The sequence below is a fragment of the Rhincodon typus genome, chromosome 11 (genome assembly GCF_021869965.1).
Source record: "Rhincodon typus isolate 14 chromosome 11, sRhiTyp1.1, whole genome shotgun sequence".
NCBI classification, from domain to species: Eukaryota; Metazoa; Chordata; class Chondrichthyes; order Orectolobiformes; family Rhincodontidae; genus Rhincodon; species Rhincodon typus.
In genome coordinates this window covers 17,311,142-17,337,887 of record NC_063342.1, presented here as the reverse complement: position 1 = coordinate 17,337,887, position 26,746 = coordinate 17,311,142, and the positions used below count along the sequence as shown (strand labels likewise).

Genomic DNA, 26,746 nt, shown 5'->3' with positions numbered 1-26,746 from the left:
CGGACAGGAGCTCCCCCTGACGGTGGGTGCGGGTCAGTGCGGCGCGGGCGGACAGGCCTCTTGGTTATGGCCACGTTTTTCGGGGAGGTTTTGCCGGTTTTCTCCCGGGCGGTGGACGATGATGATGATGAGGAGGAGGATCTGGAGATCCGGAGGGAGATGGAGGGCCAGAGGTGAGGTCGGAATGAAGGGGGAGGAGGATTGGGCCCGGGCGGTGGTGAATGTGGATCAATTGAGACTGGATCCGGATTGTATCTGGGATTATAACCGGCACTGATTTTGCTCAGGATTGACTCCGGGACTGATTGTGAATTTACTCTGGGATAGACTTTACACTGAGTCCAGATTCTGGATTTGGTGATGTGTAATCGACTCATAGAGCACAGAAACAGACCCTTCGGTCCATCCAGTCCATGCTGACCATAATCCCAAACTAAAGTAGTCCCACCTGCCTGGGCCATATCCCTCCCAACCTTTCCTGTTCATATGCCCATGCAAATGTCTTTTAAATGTTGTAATTGTACCTACATCCACCACTTCATCAGGAGGTTCATTCCACCCGCAAACAAATCTCTTTATAAAAAAAACACCTCTAATGTCTTTTTAAAATCTCTCTCCTCTCAATTTAAAAATGTGCCTCCGGTCTTGCAATTCCCCAACTTTGGGAAAAGACATCTACCGTCAACTTTATCTGTACCTCTCAACCTGCTACGCTGGAATGAAAAATGTCCCAGCTATCCGGCCTTTCTTTGACTCAAACCTTCCATACCCGGCAACTTCTTGGTAAATCTCTTCTGAACCCATTCCAGTTTGATAATATCCTTCCCATAACTGGGCAACCAGAAGTGGACACAGTATTCCAGAAGAGGCCTCACCAATGTCCTGTAGAACCTCAACATAACATTCCAACTTCTATACAGAAAGTTCTGATATAACATGATAGTTCCGTTCTTGTGTGATCTCGCGTTGTAAGAAAATTGCGCAACAGACACACCCTTTAAGCTAATGAGGCCGGAATTGCATTATAGTAATACAGGTAAGGAAAGTTTGTGTTCTACACATATCGGTCTAAATTCTTCAATCGCGTTAAACCCAAGTCGCATTGAAGAAACATGTATTATAGCAGAAATGACAGTACTCATAGGACTGAGCAATGAAGGCAAGTGTGCCAAACGCCTTTTTAACCATCCTATCAAATGGGATGCAAACTTTGCAGAATTATGTACTTGCATCCAAGGTCCCTCTGTTCTACAACACTATCAGAGGCCCTACCATGAATTATGTAAGCCGTGCCCTTGTTGGTTGTACCAAAATGCAATATCTTGCATTTATCCAGATTGAACTCCATCTGCCATTTTTCAGGCCATTGACCCATTTGATCAAGATCCCTTTTTAATCTTAGATAATCTTCTTCATTGTCCACTGTGCCACCAATTTTGGTGTCATCCACAAACTTACTAACCATGCCTTCTGTATTTTTTTTCTATTCATTTATGGGAAGTGGGTGTTGCTGGCTGGCCAGCATTTCTTGCCCATCCCTAGTTGCCCTTGAGAAGGTGGTGGTGAGCTGCCTTCTTGAACCGCTGCAGTCCTCCTGCTGTAGATTGACCCACAATGCCATGAGGGAGGGAATTCCAGGATTTTGACCCAGCGACGGTGAAGGAGTGGCGATATATTTCCAAGTCAGGATGGTGATTGACTTGGAGGGACACTTAGAGGTGGTGGTGTTCCTATATGTCTGCTGCCCTTGTCCTTCTAGATGGAAGTGGTTGTGGGTTTGGAAGGTACTGTCTGAGGATCTTTGGTAAATTACTGCAGTGCATCTTGTAAATAGTACACACTGCTACTGAGCTTCGGTGGTGGAGGGAGTGGATGCTTGTGGATTAAACAGCTGCTTTGTCCTGATCATGTTGCATTTGAACATGGACTGCTTCAGTGTCTGAGGAGTCACGAATGGTGCTGAATATTTTGCTATCATTGGTGAACATCCCCGCTTCTAACCTTATGATAGAGGGAAGGTCATTGATGAAGCAGCTGAAGATGGTTGGGCCTGGGACAGTACCCTGAGGAACACCTGCAGAGATGTCCTGGAACTGTGATGATTTACCTCCAACAACCACAACTATCTTCCTATGTGTCAGGTATGACTCCAACCACCGGAGAGTTTGCCCCCTGATACCCACTGATTCCAGTTTTGCTAGGGCTCCTTGATACCACACTCGGTCAAATGCAGCCTTGATATCAAGGGCTGTCACTCTCACCTCACCTCTGGAATTCAGCTCTTTTGTCCATGTTTGAACTAAGACTGTAATGAGGTCGGGAGCTGAGTGGCCCTGGCGAAACCCAACCTGGGCGTAACTGAGCAGGTTATTGCTGAGCAGGTGCTGCTTGATAGCACTGTTGATGACACCTTCTATCACTTTCCTGATGATTGAGAATAGACTGATGGGGCAGTAATTGGCTGGGTTGGATTTGTCCTGCTTTTTGTGTACAGGACACACTTGGGCAATTTTCCACATTGTCAGGTAGATAGCGGTGTTGTAACTGTACCGGAACAGCTTGGCTAAGGGAGCGGCAAGTTTTGGAGCTCAAGTCTTCAGTACTATAGCTGGAATGTTGTCACGGCCCGTAGCCTTTGCAGTATCCAGTGTCTCCAACTGTTTCTTGATATCACATGGAGTGAATTGAATTGGCTGAAGACTGGTATCTGTGATGCTGGGGACCACTGGAGGAGGCCGAGATGGATCATCCATGTGGCACTTCTGGCTGAAGATTGCTGCGAATGCTTCAGCCTTATCTTTTGCACGGATGTGCTGGGCTCTTCCATCATTGAGGATGGGGATATTTGTGGAGCCTCCTCCTCCAGTGAATTGTTTAATTGACCACCACCATTCACGACTGGATGTGGCAGGACTGCAGAGCTTAGATCTGATCTGTTGGTTGTGGGATTGCTTAACTCTGTCTATCACTTGCTGCTTTTGCTGTTTGGCGTGCAAGTAGTCCTGTTTGGTGGCTTCACCAGGTTGAATCCTCATCTCCAGTTATGCTTGGTGCTGCTCCTAGCATGCCCTCCTGCACTCTCCATTGAACCGGGGTTGATCCCCTGGCTAGATGGTATTGGCTGAGTGGGGGATATGCCGAGCCATGAAGTTGCAGATTGTGCTGGAGTACAATTCTGCTGCTGTTGATGGCCCACAGGGCCTCATGGATGCCCAGTCTTGAGTTGCTAGATCTGTGTGAAGTCTGTCCCATTTAGCACGGTGATAGTGCCACACAACACGATGGAAGTTATTCTGAATGTGAAGGCGGGACTTCATCTCCACAAGGACTGTGCGATGATCACTCTTACCAATACTGTCATGGACAGATGCAACTGCAGCTGGTAGATTGGTAAGGATGAGGTCAAGTATATTTTTCCCTCTTGTTGGTTCCCTCACCACTTGTCGCAGACCCAGTCTAGCAGCTATGTCCTTTAGGACCCGACCAGCTCGATCAGTAGTACTGCTGCCGAGCCACTCTTGGTGGTGGACATTGAAATCCCCCACCCAGAGTACATTTTGTGCCCTTGCCATCCTCAGTGTTTCCTCTAAGTGTTGTTCAGCATTGAGGAGTACTGATTCATCAGCTGAGGGAGGACAGTACATGATAATTAACAGGAGGTTTCGTTGCCCGTGTTTAACCTGAAGCCATGAGACTTCATGGGGTCCGGAGTCAATGTTGAGGACTCCCAGAGCTACACCCTGCCGACTGTATACCACTGTGTCACCACCTCTGCTGGGTCTGTCCTGCCGGTGAGATAGGACATACCAAGGGATAGTGATGGTAGTGTCTGGGACATTGTCTGTAAAGTATGATTCTGTGAGTATGAGTATGTCAGGCTGTTGTTGTTGTGAGACAGCTCTCCCAATTTTGGTGCTAACCCCCAGATGTTAGTGAGGAGGACTTTGCAGTGTCGACAGGGCTGTTTCTGCCGTTGTCTTTTCCGGTGCCTAGGTTGATGCCAGGTGATCCGTCCAGTTTCATTTCTTTCAGACTTTGTAGCGACTGGTACAACTGAGTGGCTTGCTAGGCAATTTAAGAGTACAATTGAGAGTCAATCACATTGCTGTGGGTCTGGAGCCACATTTAGGCCAGACCAGGTGAGGGTGGCAGATTTCCTCCCCTGAAGGACATTAGTGAACCGACAATTGGCAATGATTTCATGGTGATCAGTAGGTTCTCCCTAATTATTGAATTCAAATTCCACCGTCTGTCATGGTGGGATTCGAACCCGGGTCCCCAGAACATTAGCTGGGTTTCTGGATTAATAGTCCAGCAATAATACCACTAGGCCATCACCTCCCCTAATCCTCATCCAAATCATTTATATAAATGACAAACAAAAGAGGACCCAGAACCGATCCCTGTTTAACATCACTGGTGACAGGCCTCTAGTCTGAAAAGCAACCCTCCACCAACACTCTCAGTCTCTTGCCGTTAAGCCAATTATGTATCCAATAGGCAAGCTCACCCTGAATCCCATGTGACCTAACTTTACCAAATAGTCTACCATGTGGAACCTTGTCAAAGGCTTTACTAAAATCCAAATAAATAATGTCTACTGCTCTGCCATCATCCACCTTTTTGGTAACTTCCTCAAAATAAAAAATGAGGCAAACTTGATTAGGGAGCTTCAGGTGAAGGAACCCTTTCAGGGAAGTGACTATAACATAATAGAATTCACCCTGCAGTTTGAGAGGGAGAAGTTGGAATCAGATGTAATGGTATTACAGTTGAGTAATGGTAACTATAAAGACGTGAGGGAGGAACTGGCCAGAGTTGATCGGAAGGGGAGCCTAGCAGAGAAGACATTTGAACAGCAATGACAGGAGTTTCTGGGGGTGATTCAGGAGGCACAGCAGAAAATCATCCCAGGGAAAAAAGAAACATATCGACGAAAGGATGAGGTAACCAGGGGTGACAAGGGAAGTCAGGGACAGCATAAAAGCAAAAGAGAAAGCATATAATGTGGTGAAGATTAGTGGGAAGCGAGAGGATTGGGAAGCCTTTCAAAAACAGCAGAGGATAACTAAAAAAGCAGTGAGGAAGAAAAGACGAAATATGAGAATAAGATAGCTAGCAGTATAAAGGAAGATTTCAAGAGTCTTTTTTTACATATCTAAAAGGTAAGAGAGAAGCAAGAGCAGTTGGACTGCCGGAAGATGAGGCCGGAGAAGTAGGAATGGGGGAACAAAGAAATGCCAGAGGAACGGAATGGGTACTTTGCATCAGTTTTCACAGTGGAAGACACCAGCAGCATACCAGAACTTGAAGAGAGTTGGGGAGCAGAGGTGAATATAATGGCCATCACTAAAGAGAAGGAGCTAGGGAAGCTGAAAGGTCTGAAGGTGACTGTTCACCCAAACTGATCCGTGCCGACCAAAATGTCCATTCACACTAACACAATTTTTCTGCAGTAGGCCCATATCCTTCTGAACCTTTCCTATCCATGTATTTGTCCATATGTTGTTGATGTACCCACTTCAGCCACTTCTGCTGGCAGCTCATTGCATATGTGTACCACCCTCTTGTGTAAAAAAGGTTGGCCCTCAGATTCCCATGTATTCTTTCCCCTCTTACATTAAACTGATGCCGTCTAGTCCTCGATTCCCCAATCCTGGGAAAAAGACTGAGTGCATTCATCCTATCCATGCCTGTCATGATCTTATACACTTCTATAACATCCCCCCTCGGTCTCCTACACTCTAGAGAAAAAAGTCCTAGCTTGTCGAACCTCTCTCTCTAACTCAGTCCCTTGAGTCCTGGCAACATCCTTGTAAGTTTCTTCTGCACTCTTTCCAGTTTAATAACATCCTTCTTGTTGCAAGGTGACCAAAGCTGAACTCAATACTCCAAGTGCAGCCTCACCAACATCCTGTACAACTACATCATAACTTAGCAACTTCGGAACTCAATGCCCTGACTGATGAAGGCCAGTGTGTGAAAAGCCTTCTTCACTGCCCTGTTTACCTGTGACTCCACTTTCAGAGAACCGTGCATCTGAACTCCAAGGTCCCTCTCTTCCACTGCACTCCTTAAGACACTACCATTCACCAGGAAACTCCTACCTTGATTTGACTTTCCAAAATGCAGCACCGCATAGTTATTAAGTTGTATTAAACTCCATTTGCCAGCTGATCAAGATCCTGCTGCAATTTCTGATAACCTTCCTCACTCTCCACAATACTGCCTATTTTAGTGTCATCTGCAAACTTACTAATTATGCCTTGTACATTCTCTTCCAAATCATTGATACAGATAACAAACAGCAATGGACCCAGCACCGATCCCTGAGACACACCACTAGTCACAGGCCTCCAATCTGACAAACATCCTTCCACTATTACTGTCTGCTTCCTACCATTAAGCCAATGGTGTATCCAATTTGCCAGCTCTCCCAGGATTCCATGTGGATCTAACCTTCCAGAGCAGCCTACCGTGTGGAACCTTATCAAAGGCTTTACTGAAATCCATGTAGACTACGTCTACTGCCCTGCCCTCATCAACCTTCCTGGTCACTTCATCAAAGAACTCTAACAAATTTGTGAGGCATGATCTCACGCACACAAAGCCATGCTGACCACTCCTAATCAAACCCTGTCTTTCCAAATACATGTATATCTTATCCCTCAAGTAACTTACCTACCACAGATGTTAAGCTTACTGGTCTATAATTCCCAGGTTTTTCTTTGCAGCCCTTCTTGAACAAGGGCACAACATTTGCCACCCTCCAGTCTTCCAGGACCTCACCCATGGCTAATGATGATGCAAAAATATCAGCCAGGGCCCCCACAATTTCTTCTCTAGCCTCTTGCAGGGTTCTTGGATATATCTGATCAGGACCAGGAGATTTATCCACCTTCGTACATTCTAATACATCCAATACCTCCTCTACTGTGATATGGGCTGTACCCAAGATATGGCCACTAACTTTCCCAAGTTCCAAGTCTCCATGTCTTTCTCCACGGTAAACACAGAGGAGAAATATTTGTTGAGGACCTCGCCCATCTCCTGCGGTTCCACACCTACATGTCCACTTTGGTCCTCGAGGGATCCGACTCTCTAATTATTCTTTTTCTTTTAATGTACTTAAACAATCTCTTTGGATTCACCCTAATCTTTTCAGCCTAAACTATCTTGTGCCACCTTTTTGCCGTCCTGATTTCCTCCTTCAATAAACTCCCATATCCCCTATATACTTCCAGGGATTCCCTTGATCCCAGCTGCCTGTTCCTGAGCCATGCCTCCTCCTTTTTCTGGTCAAAGCCTCAATATCTCTTGTCATCCAGGATTCCCTATTCCTGCCAACCTTGCCCTTCACCCTCACAGGAACATATAGATCTTGAACTCTAGCTATCACACTTTTAAAGGCCTCCGATTTGCCAGAGGTCCCTTTGCCTACAAACAAACTATTCCAATCAACCCCTGCAAGCTCCTGTCTAATTCCATCAAAAATCGCCTTGCCCCAATTTAGAACTTGAACCTGTAGACTAGTTTTGTTCTTCTCCATAACTATTTTAAAATTAATAGAACTATAGTCACTGGTCCCAAAGTGCTCCCCCACTGTCACCTCAGTAACCTGGCCTGCCCTATTTCACAAGAGTAGGTCGAGTTTTGCCCCTCCCTGAGTAGGATCATCTGTATACTGCTTGAGGAAACTTTCCTGAACACATTCAACAAATTCCACCCCATCTAAGTCCTTAAGACTGTGGCAGTCCCAGTCTATGTTAGGAAAATTAAAATCCCCCACCAAGACAACTCTATTGCTCCTGCAGGTTTTCCCAATCTCCCTGCATATTTGTTCCTCTATTTCCCATTGAATATTTGGGGGCTTATAGTACAATCCCAATAATGTCACCATCCCCTTCTTATTTCTTAGCTCCACCTACAAAGCCTCACTGGATGATCCCTCAGATCTTTCATCTCTGACTACTGTTGTGATACTCCCCTTAATCAAAAATGCAACTCCCCCTCCCCTCTTTCCTCCACCTCTGTCCTGCCTAAAGCACTTGTACCCTGGCACTTTGAGCTGCCAGTCCTGTCCCTCCCTTAACCATGTTAACCATGGCTATAATATCCCAGTCCCACATACCTATCCACGCCCTCAGTTCATTGGCCTTATCTGTCAGCCCTCTTGCATTGAAATAGATGCAATTTAATCCAACAGGCATTCCTCGCTCCCTGTCCTGTTCCAGCCTGACCTGCCTCTTCAACTTGATATTTCTGGTTACTGTATCTCCTTCCAGCTTCGCACTTGCCCCCCTGCTGTTAAGGATCCCACCTCGCTGCCAATCTAGTTTAAACCCTCCCTTGCAGCACTAGCAAATTTGCTTACCAGGATATTGGTCCCCTTCTAGTTCAGGTGCACCCCGTCCCTCTTGAACAGGTCACCTCTGCCCCAGAAAAGATCCCAATGATCCAGGAATCTGAATCCCTGTCTCCTGCACCAATTCTTTAGCCATGCATTCATCTGCCATACCCTCCTGTTCTTACCCTCACTAGCACATGGCACTGGAAATAATCCAGAGATTGCCACGATCAAGGTCCTGGTTTTTAACTGTTTTCCTAGCTCTCTATAATCATTCTGCAGGATCTCATCCCTATTTTTACCTGTGTCATTTGTGCCAACACGTAAAATGACTTCAGGCCGCCCACGGTCCCCCTTGAGAACATTCTGCAGGCACTCCGAGATAGCCCAGACCCTGGCACCTGGGAAACAACACACCATTCTGGATTCCCGTTGGTGGCCACAGAATCTCCCTGTCTGTCCCCCTAACTATCGAATCTCCTATCACTAAGGTCCTGTTTACCTTTACCCTTTCCCGCTATGGCACAGAGCCAGTCATAGTGCCACTTACCTGGCTATTGCTGCTTTCCCCTGAATGGTCATTCCCCCCCCAATAGTATCCAAAACAGTATACTTGTTTTCGAGGGGAATGGCCACAGAGGATTCCTGCACTCTCTGTCTACTCCCTTTGCCTTTCCTGGTGGACACCCAGCTACTCTCTGCCTGTACCTTAGGTGTGACCACCTCACTGAAACTCTTATCTATGATGCACTCAGCATCTCGAATGATCCTGAATGCATCCAGCGCCAGCTCCCTAACACAGTCTCCCAGTGGCTGCAGCTGGGTGCACTTCGCACGTGTAGTCATCAGGGAAGATGGAGGTTTCCCTGAACTCCCATATCCTGCAGGAGTAGCATGTCGCTGCCCTAACTGCCATCTCAACTGCTCTGAGACTAAAGAGGAAAGCCAAAAGGACCTTACCTGTGCTTACCTGTACTTTTTTATGAGCCGCTGCTCGCTGAAGCCTCTCGAGCCAACGCCTTACTTCTCACTCTGCTACCAACATTTCTCTCTCCTCTTTTGTTTGATTAGAGGAGGAGGGAGGGAGGGAAACACTACAGTTATGTCAGTGATTGGGGACAGGCTTTGGAAATCTGAAGCACAAGGGACTTGGGAGTCAGGATTTTCTCAGGGTTAACGTAGAGTTATAGAACCTTACAGCACAGAAGCAGACCCTTCGGTCCAACCAGCCTATGCCAATCTTAACCCCAAACTAAACTAGTCCCATCTACTTGCTCCTAGCCCATATCCCTCCAAACCTTTCCTATTCATGTACTTTTCTCAGTGTCTTTTAAACTTTGTAACTGTGCCCATATTCATCACTTCCTCAGGAATTTCATTCCACATATGAACTACCTTCAGTGTAAAAAAAAATTTGCCCCTCATGTCTTTTTTAAATCTCTCTCCTATCACCTTAAAAATGTGCTCCCTTGTCTTGAAATCCTCCAACCTTAGGGAAAAGACATCTGCCATTAATCCTATCTATACCACTCATGATTTTGTCAACCTCTATAAAGTTACCTCTCAACCTCCTGTGCTCCACTGAAAAAAGTCCCAGCCTATTCAGCCTCTCTTTATATCTCAAACCTTCCATACTCTGCAACATCATGGTAACATGTAGATTCAGTTGGCAGTTGGCAAGGCAAGTGCAATGTTAGCATTAATTTCAAGAGGGCTAGAATACAAGAGCAGAAATGTAATGCTGAGGCTGAATAAGGCTCTGGTCAGACCACATTTCGAATATTGTGAGCAGTTTCAGGCCCTGTATCTAAGGAAGGATGTGCTGGCTTTGGAGGGGTCCAGAAGAGTTTTACGGGAATGATCCCAGGGATGAAGGGTTTGTCATATAAGGAGCAGTTGAGGATTCTAGATCTGTACTCTGGAATTTAGAAGGATGAGGGAGAATCTGAATGAAACTTATAGAATACCAACTAGCCTGAATAGAGCGGACATGGAGAAGATGTTTCCACTAGTAGGAGAGACCAGAACCCAAGCGAAGGGACAACCCTTTCGAACTGAGATGAGGAGGAATTTCTTCAGCCAGAGGGTTGTGATTGTATGCAACTCACTGCCACAGAAGGCTGTGGAGGCCAAGTCATTGAGTGTATTTAAGACATAGATAGATAGGTTCTTGGTTGATAAGGGGATCAAGGATTATGGGGTGAAGGTAGGAGAATGGGGTTGAGAAACATATCATCCTTGATCGAATGGTGGAGTAGACTTGATGGGCCAAGTGGCATAATTCTGCTCATATATCTTATGGTCTTATAGGATAGGTTAATAGGGTGGTTTAGAAGCATATGGGACACTTACCTTTATTAGTCATGGCATAGATTATAAGAGTAGGAAGGTTATGTTGGAACTGTACATAACTTTGGACAGGCTACAGGTGGAATACTGCGTGCAGTTCTGGTTGTCATACTATAGGAAAGTTATGATTGCACTGGAGCCGGTGTATAGAGGAGATTCACCAGGATGTTGCCTGAGATGGAGTAGTTTAGCTATGAAGAGCTGAATAGGCTCAGGTTGTTTTCTTTAGAGCACAGAATGCTGATTAAGATACATAAAATTGTGAGGGTTTTTTAGTGGGTTTTTCTGCAAGTTTACATTAAGTAAGGTAAAGTCGCCATGCAGGTATTTCTGCTATAACATGTGTTTTGTTAACGCAAATTGATTGTAATGCGATTGATGAATAGTGGATGCTGTTTGCATAACGCAAACTTTCTGCTGTACAGGTATAGCGATTTTCTATAGCGATTTCCCTATAATGCGATTTTCCATGGTAATTTTCTATAGTGTGAGCTAACACAAGAACGCAACTATTGCGTTATAGGACAACTACTTGTTGTCTTACCAGACCATAGGGCTGCTCTCATTGGAGATGAGATGACTGGTGGTGGCTTAATCTGAGGGTCACCGTGTCTCAGACAAGGGGAGAGGTTGAGAAGGAGAGTCCCTCATGGTAACCTCAGCCAGTGCAGGAATTGAATTCATGCTGTTGGCATCTCACTGCATCGCTAATCAGCTGTCCAACTAACTGAGCTAACCAACTCCCCTATGAGATTGTGAGGGGCATGGACAGAATGGACAGGAAGTAGCTAGTCCCCTGAGTTGGAGGGTCAATGTTGACAGGCAGAATTTTATGGTAAAAGGCAGGAAATTTAGATGGATAAACCACCAAGTACAGGCCAGTAGGTCTATCCTTGGTGATGAAAATCTATTGGAAGTAATTCTGAGAGACAGGATTAATCTGCATTTGGAGAGGTAGGGATTAATCAAGAACAGGCAGCATGGTTTTTTTTCAGGGGAGGTCATGTCTGACCAACTTAGTTGAATATTTTTGATGTAGTGACCAGGTGTGTAGATGAGGACAGTGCTTTTGATATTATCTACTTGGACTTTAGCAAGGCTTTTGATAAGGACCAGTGAGCAGCCTTGTTAAGTCTGTTCGTTGTTGTGCACCATCTTGGGTGAATGAGAGATCTAAAATCCCTTGTGTTTCTATATTGGTTGACCAGGTAAGAGGGGGATTCAATGTGGGCTTCACTCAAATCTCACGTCAGTTCATTCTTGCTGCTATCTCATCCACTGTTTTGGTGGCAGCAGGACAGACTGCTCCCGACTTATTCCCCCACAGTGGTTCTATTGCTTTATCTCTGATCTGGGGTTTCAGTCAGAAAATTCACTTTGCTGTACTTCTTTGCTGCACTGTATGGGCTGCTCAACTGGGACTTTGAGTGTTCACCTGGTGTTGGTTGGAGAGCTGGTTTGTTGTCTCCTGGCCTGAGCATGTTAGTCTGCTTTTTGTTTCATCACTGGGACTTGCATGTGTTCACAGACCATTTCACAGGCCTGTGAGAGTCTTCTTGGAATGACTGTAACCGCTACATAGACTAACGTGGAGATGTCCTACTTCTGTTGTTAAAACATCTCCTGAGTACTTTTGGAGATCCTCACACTTGGTACCTGGAAAGTAATTCAAGTGGAGTAAAACTGGTTGAGTCATTTGATGAGACTCTGGTGGTAAATGGAAGATTTGGACCTTTATAACAATCAGGAGGGTAACTCATAGCAGTAATATGTGATCATTGTTATTAGAGTCTGGTGGTACTGTTCTAGTGCTGCCTATGACTGTGGGTGACACTCTGAAGACTTCCACTGAGTCAGACCCAGTTTACCTGTAACAGTCATACAGAAAGAATTTAGTGGGCACACTGGTTTACAGGTATAAGCAGGTTTTGCAAAGCCATATTCAACCTTGTGAAGTTTTGGCTGATGTAAGCTTTGGGTTTGCGTACAACAACATGTCCAGTTGTTGGAATTTGGAGATCTAGCTGCAATATTTCCTCAGCAGCATCATGACCTGGTGGATCACTGTCCATTCCTCATTTGCAGGCCTATTGAGGTGTCTCCATTTCCTCGGTAGCACTTCATTTTTAACATAACAGCATTCAGGGCCTGCTTTTGCCTGAGCTTCGGTGCGTACAGTCTGAGCTTATGTTTCTAACTGTGGGTCAGCTTGTTCGGTTGCCACCTAGGAACCTTAGTCTCATTACCTTCTGGAGAGTCTTCTAGACTCCCGAGAAAGATTTCAGAAAGTCAGACCAAAGGGCTTTCTCCCAGCTGCAGTCACCACCCACTGTTCTCTCTGAGACTAACCTGAAAGGTGTCAGGGAGAAATTGTTTGAGAAGTGCTGCTAGGGGCCCTCTTGTGGTGCAGTGGTAGTGTCCCTAACCCCTGAACCAGGGGACCAGTAGGCCTGGGTTCAAGTATCGCCTGCTCCAGAGATGTCTAATAACATTTCTGAACAGGTTAAATTTAAAAAAATTAAGAAGCCCGCTAATTTGTGTAGTGCCTTCATGATTGATGAACTTCCTTGTGAAATCCCTTCTTCAGGAGCATTTCATAATTCTGGATGACGCCCTGATCCGTGAGTTGAATTAATGAGGTGTGTTGGCAGAAAGGAAATTGGTTTACTGGGTTCCTGTTCACTGGGCCAACGCGGCAGTTATCCAGCAAAGCAATAGACTCTGCTATCTTGAGATTTGCCTGCTACCTAGCTTTTGTAATATTGTACATTTATTACAGAGTACCTTTAACAGCTTTGTTTGATTCAAGCTGCAACATTGATTCTTTTGGGGCCTTATTGTGGATGAGCCAACATTATATTTTTCCATAAAAACTTTTCAAATTTTCTGTCTTTTCAGTACATCCAGAAATGACTTTTTTCTATTTTAAAGTAAACACAACTCTGATGTGCATCTTGCTTCCACTTCTCTTGGGTTTATTGGATGCCCTAATGAGGTTGGGATTCATAATTCACAATAATGCACAATGTGAACTAAATGCAAGTTTACAGTCATAAAGGCAAGTCACAAATCACACTGAGAGTTACCAACCATCAGGATTACCAGCACCTTCAGGTGAAGTTTGCTTATTGGAGGTGATCCAACAGAATTCTGAAATCTTCAGGTTCTGTACAGCTTCTGAATGCTTTCTGTGGTAAAGTACCAACTCATGTTGAGGGGGGAATATCAAAAATTCCAGTCAATAGAGCATTCTGGTTGATACACTTCCAGGTGACACAGTTTAAAAAGTCATATAGCAAGGAAACAGACCCTCCTGTCCAACCAGTCCATGCTGACCATGATCCCAAACTAAACTAATCCCACCTGCTCCTGGCCCATATCCCTCCAAACCTCTCCTATTCACGTACTTATCCAAATCTATTTTACATGTTGTAACTGTACCCCCAGCCATGACTTCCTCTGGAAGTTCATCATTCTACACACAACCCATTCTCTGTGTGAAAAAATTGCCCCTTGTGTCTTTTATAAATCTTTCTTCTCTCACCTTAAAAATATGCTCCCTAGTCTTGAAATCTCCCACCCTAGGGAAAAGACTCCTGCCATTCATCTTATCTGTACCCCTCATGATTTTATAAACCTCTATAAGGCAACCTCTCAACCTCCTATGCTCCAGTGAAAAACGTCCAGCCACTTCAGCCTCTCTTTATAACTCAAGCCCTCCGTTCCCGGCAACATCCCGGTAAACCTCTTCTGAAACCTCTCCAGTTTAATAGTATCCCTGCTATAACAAGGACACCAGAACTAGACACTAGCAGAGGCTTCACCAGCATCCTGTACAACCTCAACATAATGTCCCAACTTCTGTACTCAATGCTGTGAGCAATGAAGGCAAGCATGCTAAATGCCTTCTTAACCACCCTATCTATATGTGGTGCAAACTTCAAAGAATAATGTACCTGAACCCCTAGGTCTCGCAGCCCTACTTTTAATTGTATAAGTCTTGTCTTTGTTTGTTTTACCAAAATGCAGTACCTCACATTTATCCAAATTAAACTCCATTTGCCACTGTTCAGCCCATTGACACAATTGATCAAGATCTCTGTGTAATCTTAGATAACCTCCTTCACTGTCCATTCATTTTTATTTGGAAAAATATGAAGACATGTTAACACTTCAGCTGGCAACCCTTTGACTGAGTGGGAGTACATGTGGAAATCATTTAATCAACTCTTCCCTTTCAGATGCTCCCTTTTTCTAGCTTTCTTTTGCTTATTTACAAGCCTCTACCGGATTGTTACTTTCTGCTTTCTAATTAACCTCGTCTTGGGGTCCGAACCACCAGACTGCCCTTATCAGTCAATCTTGGCCAGCTTTCATTACTTGTGGACAAATTGCATTGACTTTAAACTTCAAATGATCTTTTCCTCAACTTGTCACCCATGGTTTTGGTATTAATTCAGGAAGTAACTAGAAGTTCGATGAAACATTTCCCTGTGATGTGGATTTTCTTCAGGTTGAAGTTTAATTGTACTTGTATCTTCCTCACCAGAAAGATAATTATTCATTGGAGTCTGGAGAGCAGAACGTCAACTGAGAGCACTACAGAGCATAGTTTGCCTTGCTCTACATTTCTAATTGCTGTTGGGCAGAATGCTGTAGGTGAGTAAGGAAGATGCTGATGGGGTCTCCAGGTGAGAATTGTTGTCAGATTATGTTTCTCCTTCAACCTTGTTCTCATTGTTTGAATATTGCTTTGTTGATGATCTGATTTATGTGTTGATCTGCATGATTCTCTTACATTCATTTTAAAGGAAACATCTGATATGGCATGTTTCTCCTCCAGCTTGTACTGTACCTTGCTCTACTGAAATCAGACGTTATCAGGTTTTCTCAGAATTCAGCTTCCTCCAGAACTTTGCAAACCTTTCACTCCCCTTGGTCTGTTCCACCCTCCTCCCTCAGTCTGTCCCTCTCTCTCTCCCCTCTGTCTATTCCACCCTCCTCCCTCGGTCTTTCCCTCCCTCCTCCCTCGCTCTCCCTCTCTGTCTTCTCGGTCTGTAACCCCACCCTCTCTCACCCCCCTTGGTCTGTCCTTCTCTCTTCTCCTGGTCTGTTTTCTTCCCTCACAATCTTGTTATTATTTATTCATTCACAAGATGTTGATGTTGCTGGCTGGCTGAGCATTTAGAGTCACAGAGATCTACGGCACAGAAAAAGGCCATTTGACCCATCGAGTCTCTGCTGGTCAAAAACAACCATTAATTACTCTATTTCTGAAGAAGGGTCTAGGCCCGAAATGTCAGCTTTCCTGCTCCTCTGATGCTGCTTGGTCAGCTGTGTTCATCCGGCTCTACACCTTGTTATATCAATTATACTAATCCCACTTTCCAGCACTTGGCATTGCAAGTGTACATCTAAATATTTCTTAAGTGTTATGAGGGTTTCTGCCTCTCCACCCTTACAGGCAGTGAGTTCCAGTTCCCTCTGGGTGAAAAAGGTTTTCTTCTCATCTCCTCTAACCCTCCTGCCCATTACCTTAAATCTATGACCCTGGTCATTGTTCCCACCACTAAGGGGAAAAGTTTCTTCTTATCTAGCCTACCTATGCCTTCATAATTTTATACATCTCTATATGTTTCCTCTCAATGTCCTCTGCTCTGAGGAAAATAACTCCAGTCTGTCCAATCTCTCTTCATAACTGAAACTTTCCAGCCCAGGCAACATCCTGGTAAATCTCCTTTGTACCCTCTCCAAAGCACTCACAACCTTCCTATCAAGTGGATTCCTGAACTGCACACAGTACTCCAAAAGTGGCCAGACGAACATTATATATCATGTTTGGGCAAAATCTCTGTGCCTCAGCTAATAAAGACAAATATTCCATATGCTGCTGTAACCACTTTATTTCCTGCTACTTTGAGGGATCGGTATACATGCACATCAAGGTCCCTCTGATCCTCGGTGTTTCCCAGGGTCCTATCGTTCACCATGTATTCCCTTGCCTGTTTGTCTTGCCCAAGTACATCACCTCACACTTATCCAGACTGAATTCCATTTGCCATCATTTGACCAGCCTATCTGACCAGGCCGTTTATATCCTCCAGTAATCTAAGGCTATCTTCCTCACTATTTACCACTCCACCAATTTTTGTATCGTCCACAAAATGACTGACTGAGCGAGGGCCCCAGTGTCCAGTTGTAACAACACTCCTCGACCATCGCCCTCTGCTTCATAAAAACCGAAAGAACTATGGATGCTGTAAATCAGGAACAAAGACAAAGTTGCTGGAAAAGCTCAGCAGGTCTGGCAGCATTTGTGGAGGAGAAAACAGAGTTAACGTTTTGGGTCCAGTGACCCTTCCTCAGAACTCCTCTGCTTCATGCCACTCAGCCAATTCTAATTCCTATTTGCCGCATTTTTGTTGGTTCCCATGGACTCTTACCTTCACTATCATGTGGGTGCTTATCAAAAGCCTTACTGAAGTCCAGGTAGTTGATATCAAAAGGATTGCCCTCATCTGCACATCTCTTTGAAAAATTCATTCAAGTTGGTCAGACATGACCTCCCCTTTACAAAGCCATCCAGCTGTTCCTGATTAATTTCTGCCCCACCGAATGGGGATTAATTTTCTCCCTTAGAATTGTTTCCAATATTTATTTATTAATCATTTCTCAGTAAGAAGGTGGTGGTGAGGTGCCTTCTTGAACCAGTATGCTCCTCTCTTTATTAAAACCCAAGTGCTGACTTACCTGATTGCTGCTTCCCCACTTTGCTTTGCTGTTGTTCTCTCATTGATTCAGTATACAACAATGAGTAAATTAATTCCGCTATCGACCTCTGCTGTTCATTTTAACAGGCTTTCTGAACTCCTTTGTCCAATGCTCGGGAAGCTGGGAAATAATCGGAGCTATTACACTGTGGAATGAGAGAGTTAAAGGCACAGATACCATAAACCAGCAGTTTCCTACTGATTCGTCATGTCTTCTCTACCGGCTGACATCCAATCCAATGGTCTGTTTACTGATTTACTGAATGCATCTGAATTGCTGGCAATCTGTTAAAATGTGTGTGTAAGAGATTCGCCCTAGCTACTGACACGTCTCTCATTCCCGTTCAAGTGCTTCAAGTTCACTCTTCATAAGATCAGACTGACATGAAGGGTATCACTGTTTGCAAGTGGACTGACTGTGGTGATGCCGTACTGGCTACCTGCAAGAATCATAGCAAGATTTGATTTGAGCCTTGCTTAATATCTAAATGTTTGGCCATGACAATAAGTGACAAGCAGTGGGATACCTGGTGGTTTTTTTTTCCAGATTGGGCAGTCCTGTGTGCCACAAATTGGGCAAGCAGAGATTGATGTTTGATTGGGTCCAGTGTCAATATCCCTGCTGTTTGCCGCAGTTTGCCAGACATCTTTGTATCCTCTTTGGCCACAGGTGGGGTCCCAGAGGATTGAGAATAGCCAATGTTGTCCCATTATTTAAGAAGTGTACAGGGATAACCCAGGAAATTACAAGCTTGTGAGCCTCACATTGGTGGTAGGGAAATTGTTGGAAAAGATTCTCAGGGACAAGATCTTTACACATTTAGAAGCAAGTGGACTCATTAGCGATAGCATGGTTTTGTGGCAAGGGAGGTTGTGCATCACTAACTTATTTGAGTTTTTTGAAAAGGTGGCGAAGATGATTGCTGAGGGAAAAGCGGTTGATGTTGTCTACATGGACTTCAGTAAAGCCTTTGGCAATGTCCCTCAAGGTAGACTGGTAGAAAAGGTGAAGTCACATGGTATCAGGGGTGAGCTGGCAAAATGGATACAGAACTGGCTTGGTCATAAGAGACTGAGGGTAGCGGCAGGAGGATGCTTTTCAGAATGGAGGGTTGTGACTAGTGGTGTTCCACTGGGACCTATGCTGTTCATGGTGTACATAAATGATTTGGAGGAAACGTGGCTGGTCTAATTAGTAAGTTTGCGGATGATACAAAGATTGGTGGAGATGTGGATAATGAGGAGGATTGTCAGAGGATACAGCAGGATATGGATCAGTTGGAGGCATGGGCTGAAAATGGCAGATGGAGTTTAATCCGGACAAATGTGAGGTGATGCATTTTGGAAGGTCAAGTACAGTGAAGGTGAAGTACAATGAATGGCAGAACCCTTAAGAGTATTGATATGCAGAGGGATCCAGGTGTGCAGGTCAACGGATCACTGAAGGTGACAGTGCAGGTAGATAAGGTAGTAAAAAAGGCTTATAGCATGCTTACCTTCATTGGAAGGAGCATTGAGTGTAAGGATAAGCAAGTTATACTGCAGTTTTATAGAACTTTAGTTAGGCCACACTTGGAATATTGCATACAGTTCTGGTCACCACACTGTCAGAAGTATATGGATGCTTTGGAGAGGGTGCAGAAAAGGTTTACCAGGATGTTGCTTGGTATGGGGGATTTTAGCTATGAAGAAAAATTGGATAGATTGTGTTTATTTTCACTGGAATGCAGGAGGTTGAGGGACAATCTGAAAGAAGTTTATAAGATTATGAATGGCATTGTGAATGGGAGCATATATGGGATGGTTCTCTTGACCAGTATGTGGAGGAACCAACTAGAGAGCAGGCCATCTTAGACTGGGTGCTGTGTAATGAGAAAGGAATCATTGCCAGTCTAGCTGTGTGAGACCCCTTGGGGATGAACGACCATAACATGATCGAATTTTTTATCAAGATGGAGAGTGGCGTTGTTGATTCGAGAGTAGGTACTGAACCTTAATAAAGGAAACTATAAGGATCTGAGGCATGAGTTGGCCTTGATAGATTGGGGAGAGTTACTTAAAGAGATGACAGTGGATAGGCAATGGCAAACATTCAAGGAACGGATGGGGGGAGCTTCAACAACTGTTTATTCCTGTCTGTCGCAAAAGCAAAATGGGTAAGAGGGCCAATCTGTCAGTCAGCATGGATTTATGAAAGGGAAATCATGCTTGACAAATCTGTTGGAATTCTATGAAGATGTAACTAATTGAGTTGACAAGGGGGAGCCAGTCGATATAGTATATTTGAACTTTCAGAAAGCGTTTGACAAAGTCCCACATAAGAGATTAATGTGCAAGATTAAAGCACATGGGATTGGAGCAAGTGTATTGAGATGGATAGAAAACTGGTTGGCAGAGAGGAAACAAAGAGTAATAATTAGTGGGTCTTTTTCAAATTGGCAGGCAGTAAATAGTGGGGTGCCACAGGGATTGGTGCTGGGACCCCACCTATTGACAATATACATTAATGATTTGGATGAGGGAAAAAACGTAAACATCTCAAAGTTTGCAGATGATACCAAGTTGGGTGAGAGGGCGAACTGTGACGAGGATGCAGAGATCCTTCAGCATGATCTGGACAGGTTGGGTAAGTGGGCAAATCAATGGCAGATGCAGTATAATTTAGATAAAGTGAGATTATTCACTTTGGAAGCAATAACAAGAAAGCAGATTAGTACCTGAGTTGGGAGAGGGGGAGTGTGCAGCGAGACCTGGGAGTCCTTGTGCACCAGTCGCTGAAGGTAAGCATGCAGGTGCCGCAGGCGGTAAAGAAGGCACATGGTATGTTGGCCTTCAATGTGAGGGGTTTCGAGTACAGGAGCAGGGATGTGTTGTTGCAGGTATTCAGGAATTTTGAGAGACCACACCTAGAATATTGTGTGCAGTTTTGGTCTCCTTTTCTGAGGAAGGATGCTGTTGCTCTCAAGGGAGTGCAGCGAAGGTTTACCAGTCTGATTCCGGGGATTGCAGATCGGACGTATGAGGAGAGATTGACTAGGTTGGGATTGTTTTCGCTGGAGTTCAGATAAATCGAAGGGAATCTCATAGAGACTTATACAATTCTAGCAGGACAAGACAGGGTAGATGCAGGGAGGATGTTCCCAATGGTGGGTGTGTCCAGAACCACGGGTCACAGTCTGAGGATTCGGGATAGATGATTTAGGACAGAGATGAGGAGACATTTCTTCACCCAAAGAGTGGTGAGCCTGTGGAATTCATTACCACAGGAAGTAGTTGATGCCATTCAAGATGTGTTCAAGAGGCGCGTCGATATAGCACTTGGGACGAATGGGATCAAAGGTTATGGGGAGAAAGCAGGATCAGGCTATTGAGTTGGACGATCGGCCATGATCGTACTGAATGGCGGAGCAGGCCCAATGGGCCGAATGGGCTCCTCCTGCTCCTATTTTCTATGTTTCTATGTAAGAGTGGAAAGTATGAGGCTTTTTCTCAGGATGGAGGAATCAATTACTAGGAGACACAGTTTCAAAGTGTGGGGAAGTTTAAAAAAGACATGCGAGGCAAGTTTTTCACACAGAGGGTGGTGAGTGCCTGGAAAACGCTGCCAGAGGAGGTGCTGGAAGCAGACATAGCAGCATTCAAGAAGCCCCTGGATGAATACGTGAACAGGTAGGGAATAGAGGGAAGTGAAGACAGTTTTAGTATGAAAGGGCAAAATATGTCGGCGTAGGCTTAGAGGGCTGAAGGGCCTGTTCCTATGCTGTATTGTTCCTTGTTCTTTGCCTTTTCAAACCCTCATCCCTGTGTGATGTGAGGGATATCGCAAACTGATGGAAGTAAGGCACAGAGAGGCCCGTGTAGCCCCAGGGGAGTAGATTTATTCTTCTGCATTTAACTTAAAAGCTGTACCATTCTGCTGTTTGACAGATGCAGCAGAATCCCAAAATCCATTCACCAGTGGGGTCCTAAATTGGTCAGTATTGTGAATGAGCTAGTATGTTCATCAGCATCAATTCCTGTTTTATCTGCGAATGTTTCTGTTTTTTATGTTTATGTCTTGCAAGCCAGTAATTAACAACTGTAACTCTGCCAATCTGTTAAAATTCCTCGAGGTGAAGCAGCCTCTACACTTTCAAAACAGATCCTGAGGTCATGAAGGGTGCTATAGAAATGCATATTGTTTCCTCAAAAGTATGGAATTTGGGCATTGCTGAAAAAATAATTGTTTTGTCAAAGCTTTTCATCTTGCACACATCGGGACATTTACAACGTCAGAACAGCGTACCATACAATGTAGAATTTTATTTGCCTTTAAATTAGTATTCTTGTGAAGGTCCTGAGTGTAAGACAGAAACTCCCACAAAATGTGTCATTTTTCAGCAGTGCTTAACATGTTGTCTCTTTGGCATTATGCATCATCTCTCTCTTGCAGATTCTGACCTGCCATTGTAACTGTTACGTGGCTGAGGATCAACTCTTTCAGTGGACTGAAAAGGTACAGGGCACTTTGACTGTTCCACTTTTGCAGCAATGTCACTGTTATTTTTGTAAGATGTGTGGCACTAGATTGATGCTGTATACATTGGTTTACATTTTCGTGCATGGAACAGTAGCAGGTTGCGAATGTGTAAAGTAACCCTGGGGCTTGGCTGACAATCCAGAACAAATCCAGTAGGCATCACTTTGGGGCCGTTTGAGAATTTGAATTCAGTTTAAAATTAATCTTAAAAGAAAAGGCTGGTGTTTAGAAAGTGACCATGAAATATGTGGATTGTCAGAAAACCCTAAATAGTTCATTAATGACTTCTAGAGAACAGAATCTGCTGTCCTTACTTGGTCTGGCCTGTATGTGACTCCAGCCCCGTATCAATGTGGTGATGCTTATCTGTCTTCCACTGAGTTCTACAAAGTAGAAGACCTAGCAACACCTTGCCACTGACACCCAAATCCTGTAAATTAATAAAGAAACGAAATACTGATAGATACCTCTCACTTCTTCTCTCCTGTGAAGCTGAATTTTCAATTTTTATACAACGCAGAGGGATATTAAATGTACCTACTAGAGAAGGAGCAAAACTTGACCTGCCGTTGGGAAATAAGGCAGGGCAAGTGACTGAAGTGTTAGAATTATGATCACTGATACCAAAGTGTTCCCATCCTACTAGTTTTAAAATAGTTACGAAAAGAATAAGTCTTCCATAAAAGTTCTTAATTGGAGTAGGGAAAATGTTAATGGTATGAGACAGGAACTGTCAAAAGTTTAATGAAGCAAACTGTTTGCAAGTAAAGGGATGACTGATAAGTGCAAAGCTTTCAGAAGTGTGGTAACGAGAGTCCAAATGCATTATGTTCCTGTTAGAGTGAGGGGTATGGCTGATAAGAGTAGGAATAATGGACGAATAAAGATATTGAGGTTCTGATCAAGAATACAAAAGAGTCATAGAATCACTACAGTGTGGAAGCAGACCATTCAGTCCATCAAGTCCATGCTGTCCCTCCAAAGAGCAGCCCAACCAGACTCCCCCGGACCCAGTCCCCATAACCCTGCATTTCCCATGGCTAACCCACCTAACCTACACATCCCTGGACACTATGGGCAATTTAGCATGGCCAGTCCACCTAACCTGCATATCTTTGGACTGTGGGAGGAAACCAGAGCACCTGGAGGAAACCCACGCAGATACAGGGAGAATGTGCAAATTCCACACAGATAGTTGCCCGAGGCTGGAATCGATCCCGGTCCCTGTGAGGCACCCTGCTAACCACTGAGCCACCGTGCTGCCTATTTTAGATGTAGACACAAACACTGTCTGTGGGCGTAAAGGAGGAATGGGTGTCTCGGAGGGAATGGTCCAAGGAAATTTCAGTTCAAAGCTCAGATCCCTGACATTTATTACTAGCTACTTTGTCTACTGCTAAAGTAATATGATGAGTGTACAAAGTTATGATATTCCCCGTTCACACTCGTGCTGTCCTGTACTCTTGCTCAGTTGTGACTGCAAAGCCCTTTGCACCGTTTTATCCCAGCTAAGAACCTCTCGTTACTGGTTCATCCGTCAAAGCTGTCAATACATTGGTTGATGTGTAAATAAGTCGTAGCGATGATTAACCAATCAGAAGCAACAATGCAAGATTGGGGCTAAAGTTTAAATACCACTAGCTTTTGCTTCACTTGGATTGGCTGTTGAGGTGTGGTCGTCCACAGACAAAGAGTGAAGTTGGGATTAAACTAGGACGGCTGTTTGTCGGCTGATACAGATACTATAGGTCAAATAGCCTTCTTCTCCGCTGTAAGTATTTCTCTGTTTCTAAAGTCTTGTGCCACATGAAAGTAGGTCACAATCTACCGTGTGGAAAGCACAGGTCTTGGGACACAGTCGTGCACCCAGCTGACAAACTCATGAGATAATGAGGTCTACTAGAAACCATACTGTTTTCACTGTGAGCTCTGCACTCCTGTCATTTGTATTCTTGTGTGTTTGGTTGACTAAAAGGAAGGAATGTTTGTTTCCAATTACAGGTTTTTGGAAATATCCAGAAAAGGAATCTAAATGTGATAGTCTTATCAAGCGGCTCTGTGACTGAATATAAAACACCCACATCTATTTCCAACATCTCTGTGCCTTTACTCCGAGCTTTGAAAACCAGTGCATTCCAGGAGACACCCCACTGTGTGTTACTTGAGCAGCCGAATGTGATATCTGGTCTCCCTGCAGCAGGTATAGCCATGAGTGTTTCCGTAAGATTTGTTTCTGCATGATTTAACAATTAATAACAGTATTTTTATCAAAGAACTATATCTGTAGGACTTCAATCCCAGATGATGCTGAAATGTCTTAGAGCTACACGGTAAAAGGGGATTAAGTTAAAGTTTCAAGCTTTGAAGCTACAATACCTTGTTATTACATCAGGCAAAGTATGTCCATTTTTGATGAATTAGTTTTCATTTTCCTTTTACAAATGGTTAATTCAAAAAGAGTCATGCTACTGACTTCATAATTTTTGAAGTTTCTTAATTTTTCTTTCTGTTTCTTGTCAAGAATACTTTCTCCCTTATTTTGGATATTATGCCAGTGAAACGGTCAGCAGGGATGATCTCCAGCAGCACCGCCCCTTACCTGTTCAAAAAGACACTTTGACATTGATTACCTTCTAAGGTTTATGTTACTTTAATCATAGAATCCCTTCAGTGTTCCCTTCAGTGTGGAAATAGGCCCTTTGGTTACGTGAAGAGATTATACAAACCCCAGCTGTTATCCTTGGAATTTGGAAGATTAGGGTTGATTTGTTCAAAGTTTCCAAGAAAGTGAGGAAAAATGGATAGGATTCATAGAGAGGAACTATTTCTGCTGATTGGAGAGTCTAGAATTGGGGGCATAAAAGTCAGTCAGACCATTCAGAAGTGAAATTAGGAAATTTACACAGGACAGTGGAAGTTTGCACGTCTCTGCCACAAATGGCTTTTGATAATAAATAGATTGTCAATTATAACACTGAGATTGATAGCTTGTTGTTGACCACAGGGATATTTAAAAAATGGTGCATAGAGTTAGGACAAAGATGAGCCTTGATCTCATTGAATCACATGACAGTCTTCAGAGACTGAATGCCTTCCTCTTGTTATATTCTGTACCTTTTTGGAATATGAACACCGATGCTGACCATCTGGGTAAAATGATCTGCTTCTGTTCTGACATCTTGATGAACATTTCTCCTCTCCTTAAAAGTTATCTATTTTAAAACCTTGATTTCCCCAATGCTTAAATTCTATCTTTCCATAACTTCTTAGTTAGACATCAACCAAAGTTCCTTTTTGCCTGAGAATTGTGTAATCTTTCCTTATGAAAATGTCCCACTGTTACCTGGTCCCTTTGCTGCCACCTGCCATCTTTGCAGGTACTTCTGTGTGATATTAAAACACTGGCAGATATAGTGGTTTAATGTCACTTTCACAGTGAGGTTATCCTGAACAGGCTTCGAAAGTACATGTTTAGAACTGGTCAAAGTAACTAGATACTCATAACCGATGCCAGTTCTGCAGGTTACTGAGTTTAGATTTGAATAAGGTGTTTCTGTCTTTCAAGCCTAGCCTTCTGAACTCATATTCTCCTTTAAAATCTCGGTGTTAGTTTATCACCATTCTTGACAGAAAATTGCTGGTTTTTTTTGCAGTTGGATTTAGCCTGTCACTTTGGTTCCTGTTAAAAATGCTGTGTTTCTGGGAGCTGCCCACTGACAAAAATTCCCACCCCAACACTTGTTTTACATTTTTTTTACCCTTTTCTCTCAGACTCTGTACTTTTGTTCCATAATTTCCCAGATGAAGGGCTGTAGCTCAAAGAGTTTGATTTCATTCCTGAAAAACTTCGACCAAGTGGCTGTTGTTCGGGTGTTAACCTCACCAGGAAATAGTACTGAGGCCAACTGTGACACATACACCACCACCCTGTGTGAGATCAGCCAATTTAGACCAGGGTGGAGTATAGAAATGTGGAAAAGTAGCTTGTGGAGTGGTAATGTCACAGGGCTAGTAATCCTGCCCAGGCTAATGCTGTGGGAATATGGGTACAAAATGTGGTTGACTTACCTGCCCTTTGAAATGGCCTGACAAGCCATTCATAGAATCCCTACAGTGTGGAAAGAGGCTATTCAGCCCATCGAGTCTGCACCGACCCGCCAAAGACCATTCCCCCCCATCCCTGTCACCCCATATTTACCATGGCCAACCCACCTAAGCCTACATATCCCTGAACACTAAGGGTTCCTGGCGCTGAGAGGCAACAGTGCTAACCACTGTACCATGCAGTTTAAGAACAATTTGGGGTAGGTGATAAATGAAGGGCCTTGCCAGTGATACCCACATTCCATGGAAGAATAAAGAACTGAGAGGTTCTGGCTTGTGTAACTCAATGTACCTCAATCTTCATCCTTTGGGGAGGTGGAGCTGAGGGTAGGAGTATGCTTCATGAACCATGTCCAATTCATATTTTTATTTCAAAAATATACTTTATTCATTAAAAAAAGCCTTTATATACATATATAGTCTGCTTTAAAGAGTGAATTTTCTTTTGCATTATCTCCAGTCCTCAGTTACTGCCAGGTCCAGCAGATACCCGCTGTCCTCTATCATTGCTACAGTGATGTCACTACGATAGATTCTTTGACGATAGAAGCTTTTCGGCCAGTGCTCGCCTGCAAGAGTCTCAGCTGCTTTGTGAAAGTAAGAGTAATTCTGTGTCTGTGTGTCTGTGTGTCTGTGTGTCTGTGTGTCTGTGTGTCT

General features: G+C 44.0%; 1 protein-coding gene across 2 annotated transcripts in view; it reads left to right on the top strand.

Moving 5' to 3' along the window:
* Positions 1 to 8: 8 nt before the first annotated feature.
* Positions 9 to 26,746, top strand: part of psmg1 (proteasome (prosome, macropain) assembly chaperone 1) — a 28,899-nt gene continuing 2,161 nt past the window's right edge. Inside the window, exons 1-6 of one of the 2 annotated variants that reach the window (XM_020509612.2) lie at positions 9 to 173; positions 15,246 to 15,355; positions 17,554 to 17,708; positions 21,899 to 21,961; positions 23,987 to 24,185; positions 26,550 to 26,686. In XM_020509612.2, coding sequence (XP_020365201.1) covers positions 67 to 173; positions 15,246 to 15,355; positions 17,554 to 17,708; positions 21,899 to 21,961; positions 23,987 to 24,185; positions 26,550 to 26,686 — 771 coding nt within the window. In that variant the 5' untranslated portion in view covers positions 9 to 66. Of the gene's footprint in view, positions 174 to 5,128; positions 5,331 to 15,245; positions 15,356 to 17,553; positions 17,709 to 21,898; positions 21,962 to 23,986; positions 24,186 to 26,549; positions 26,687 to 26,746 lie in introns of those variants that run through there. The other variant, XM_048602756.1, reaches the window with a different exon arrangement.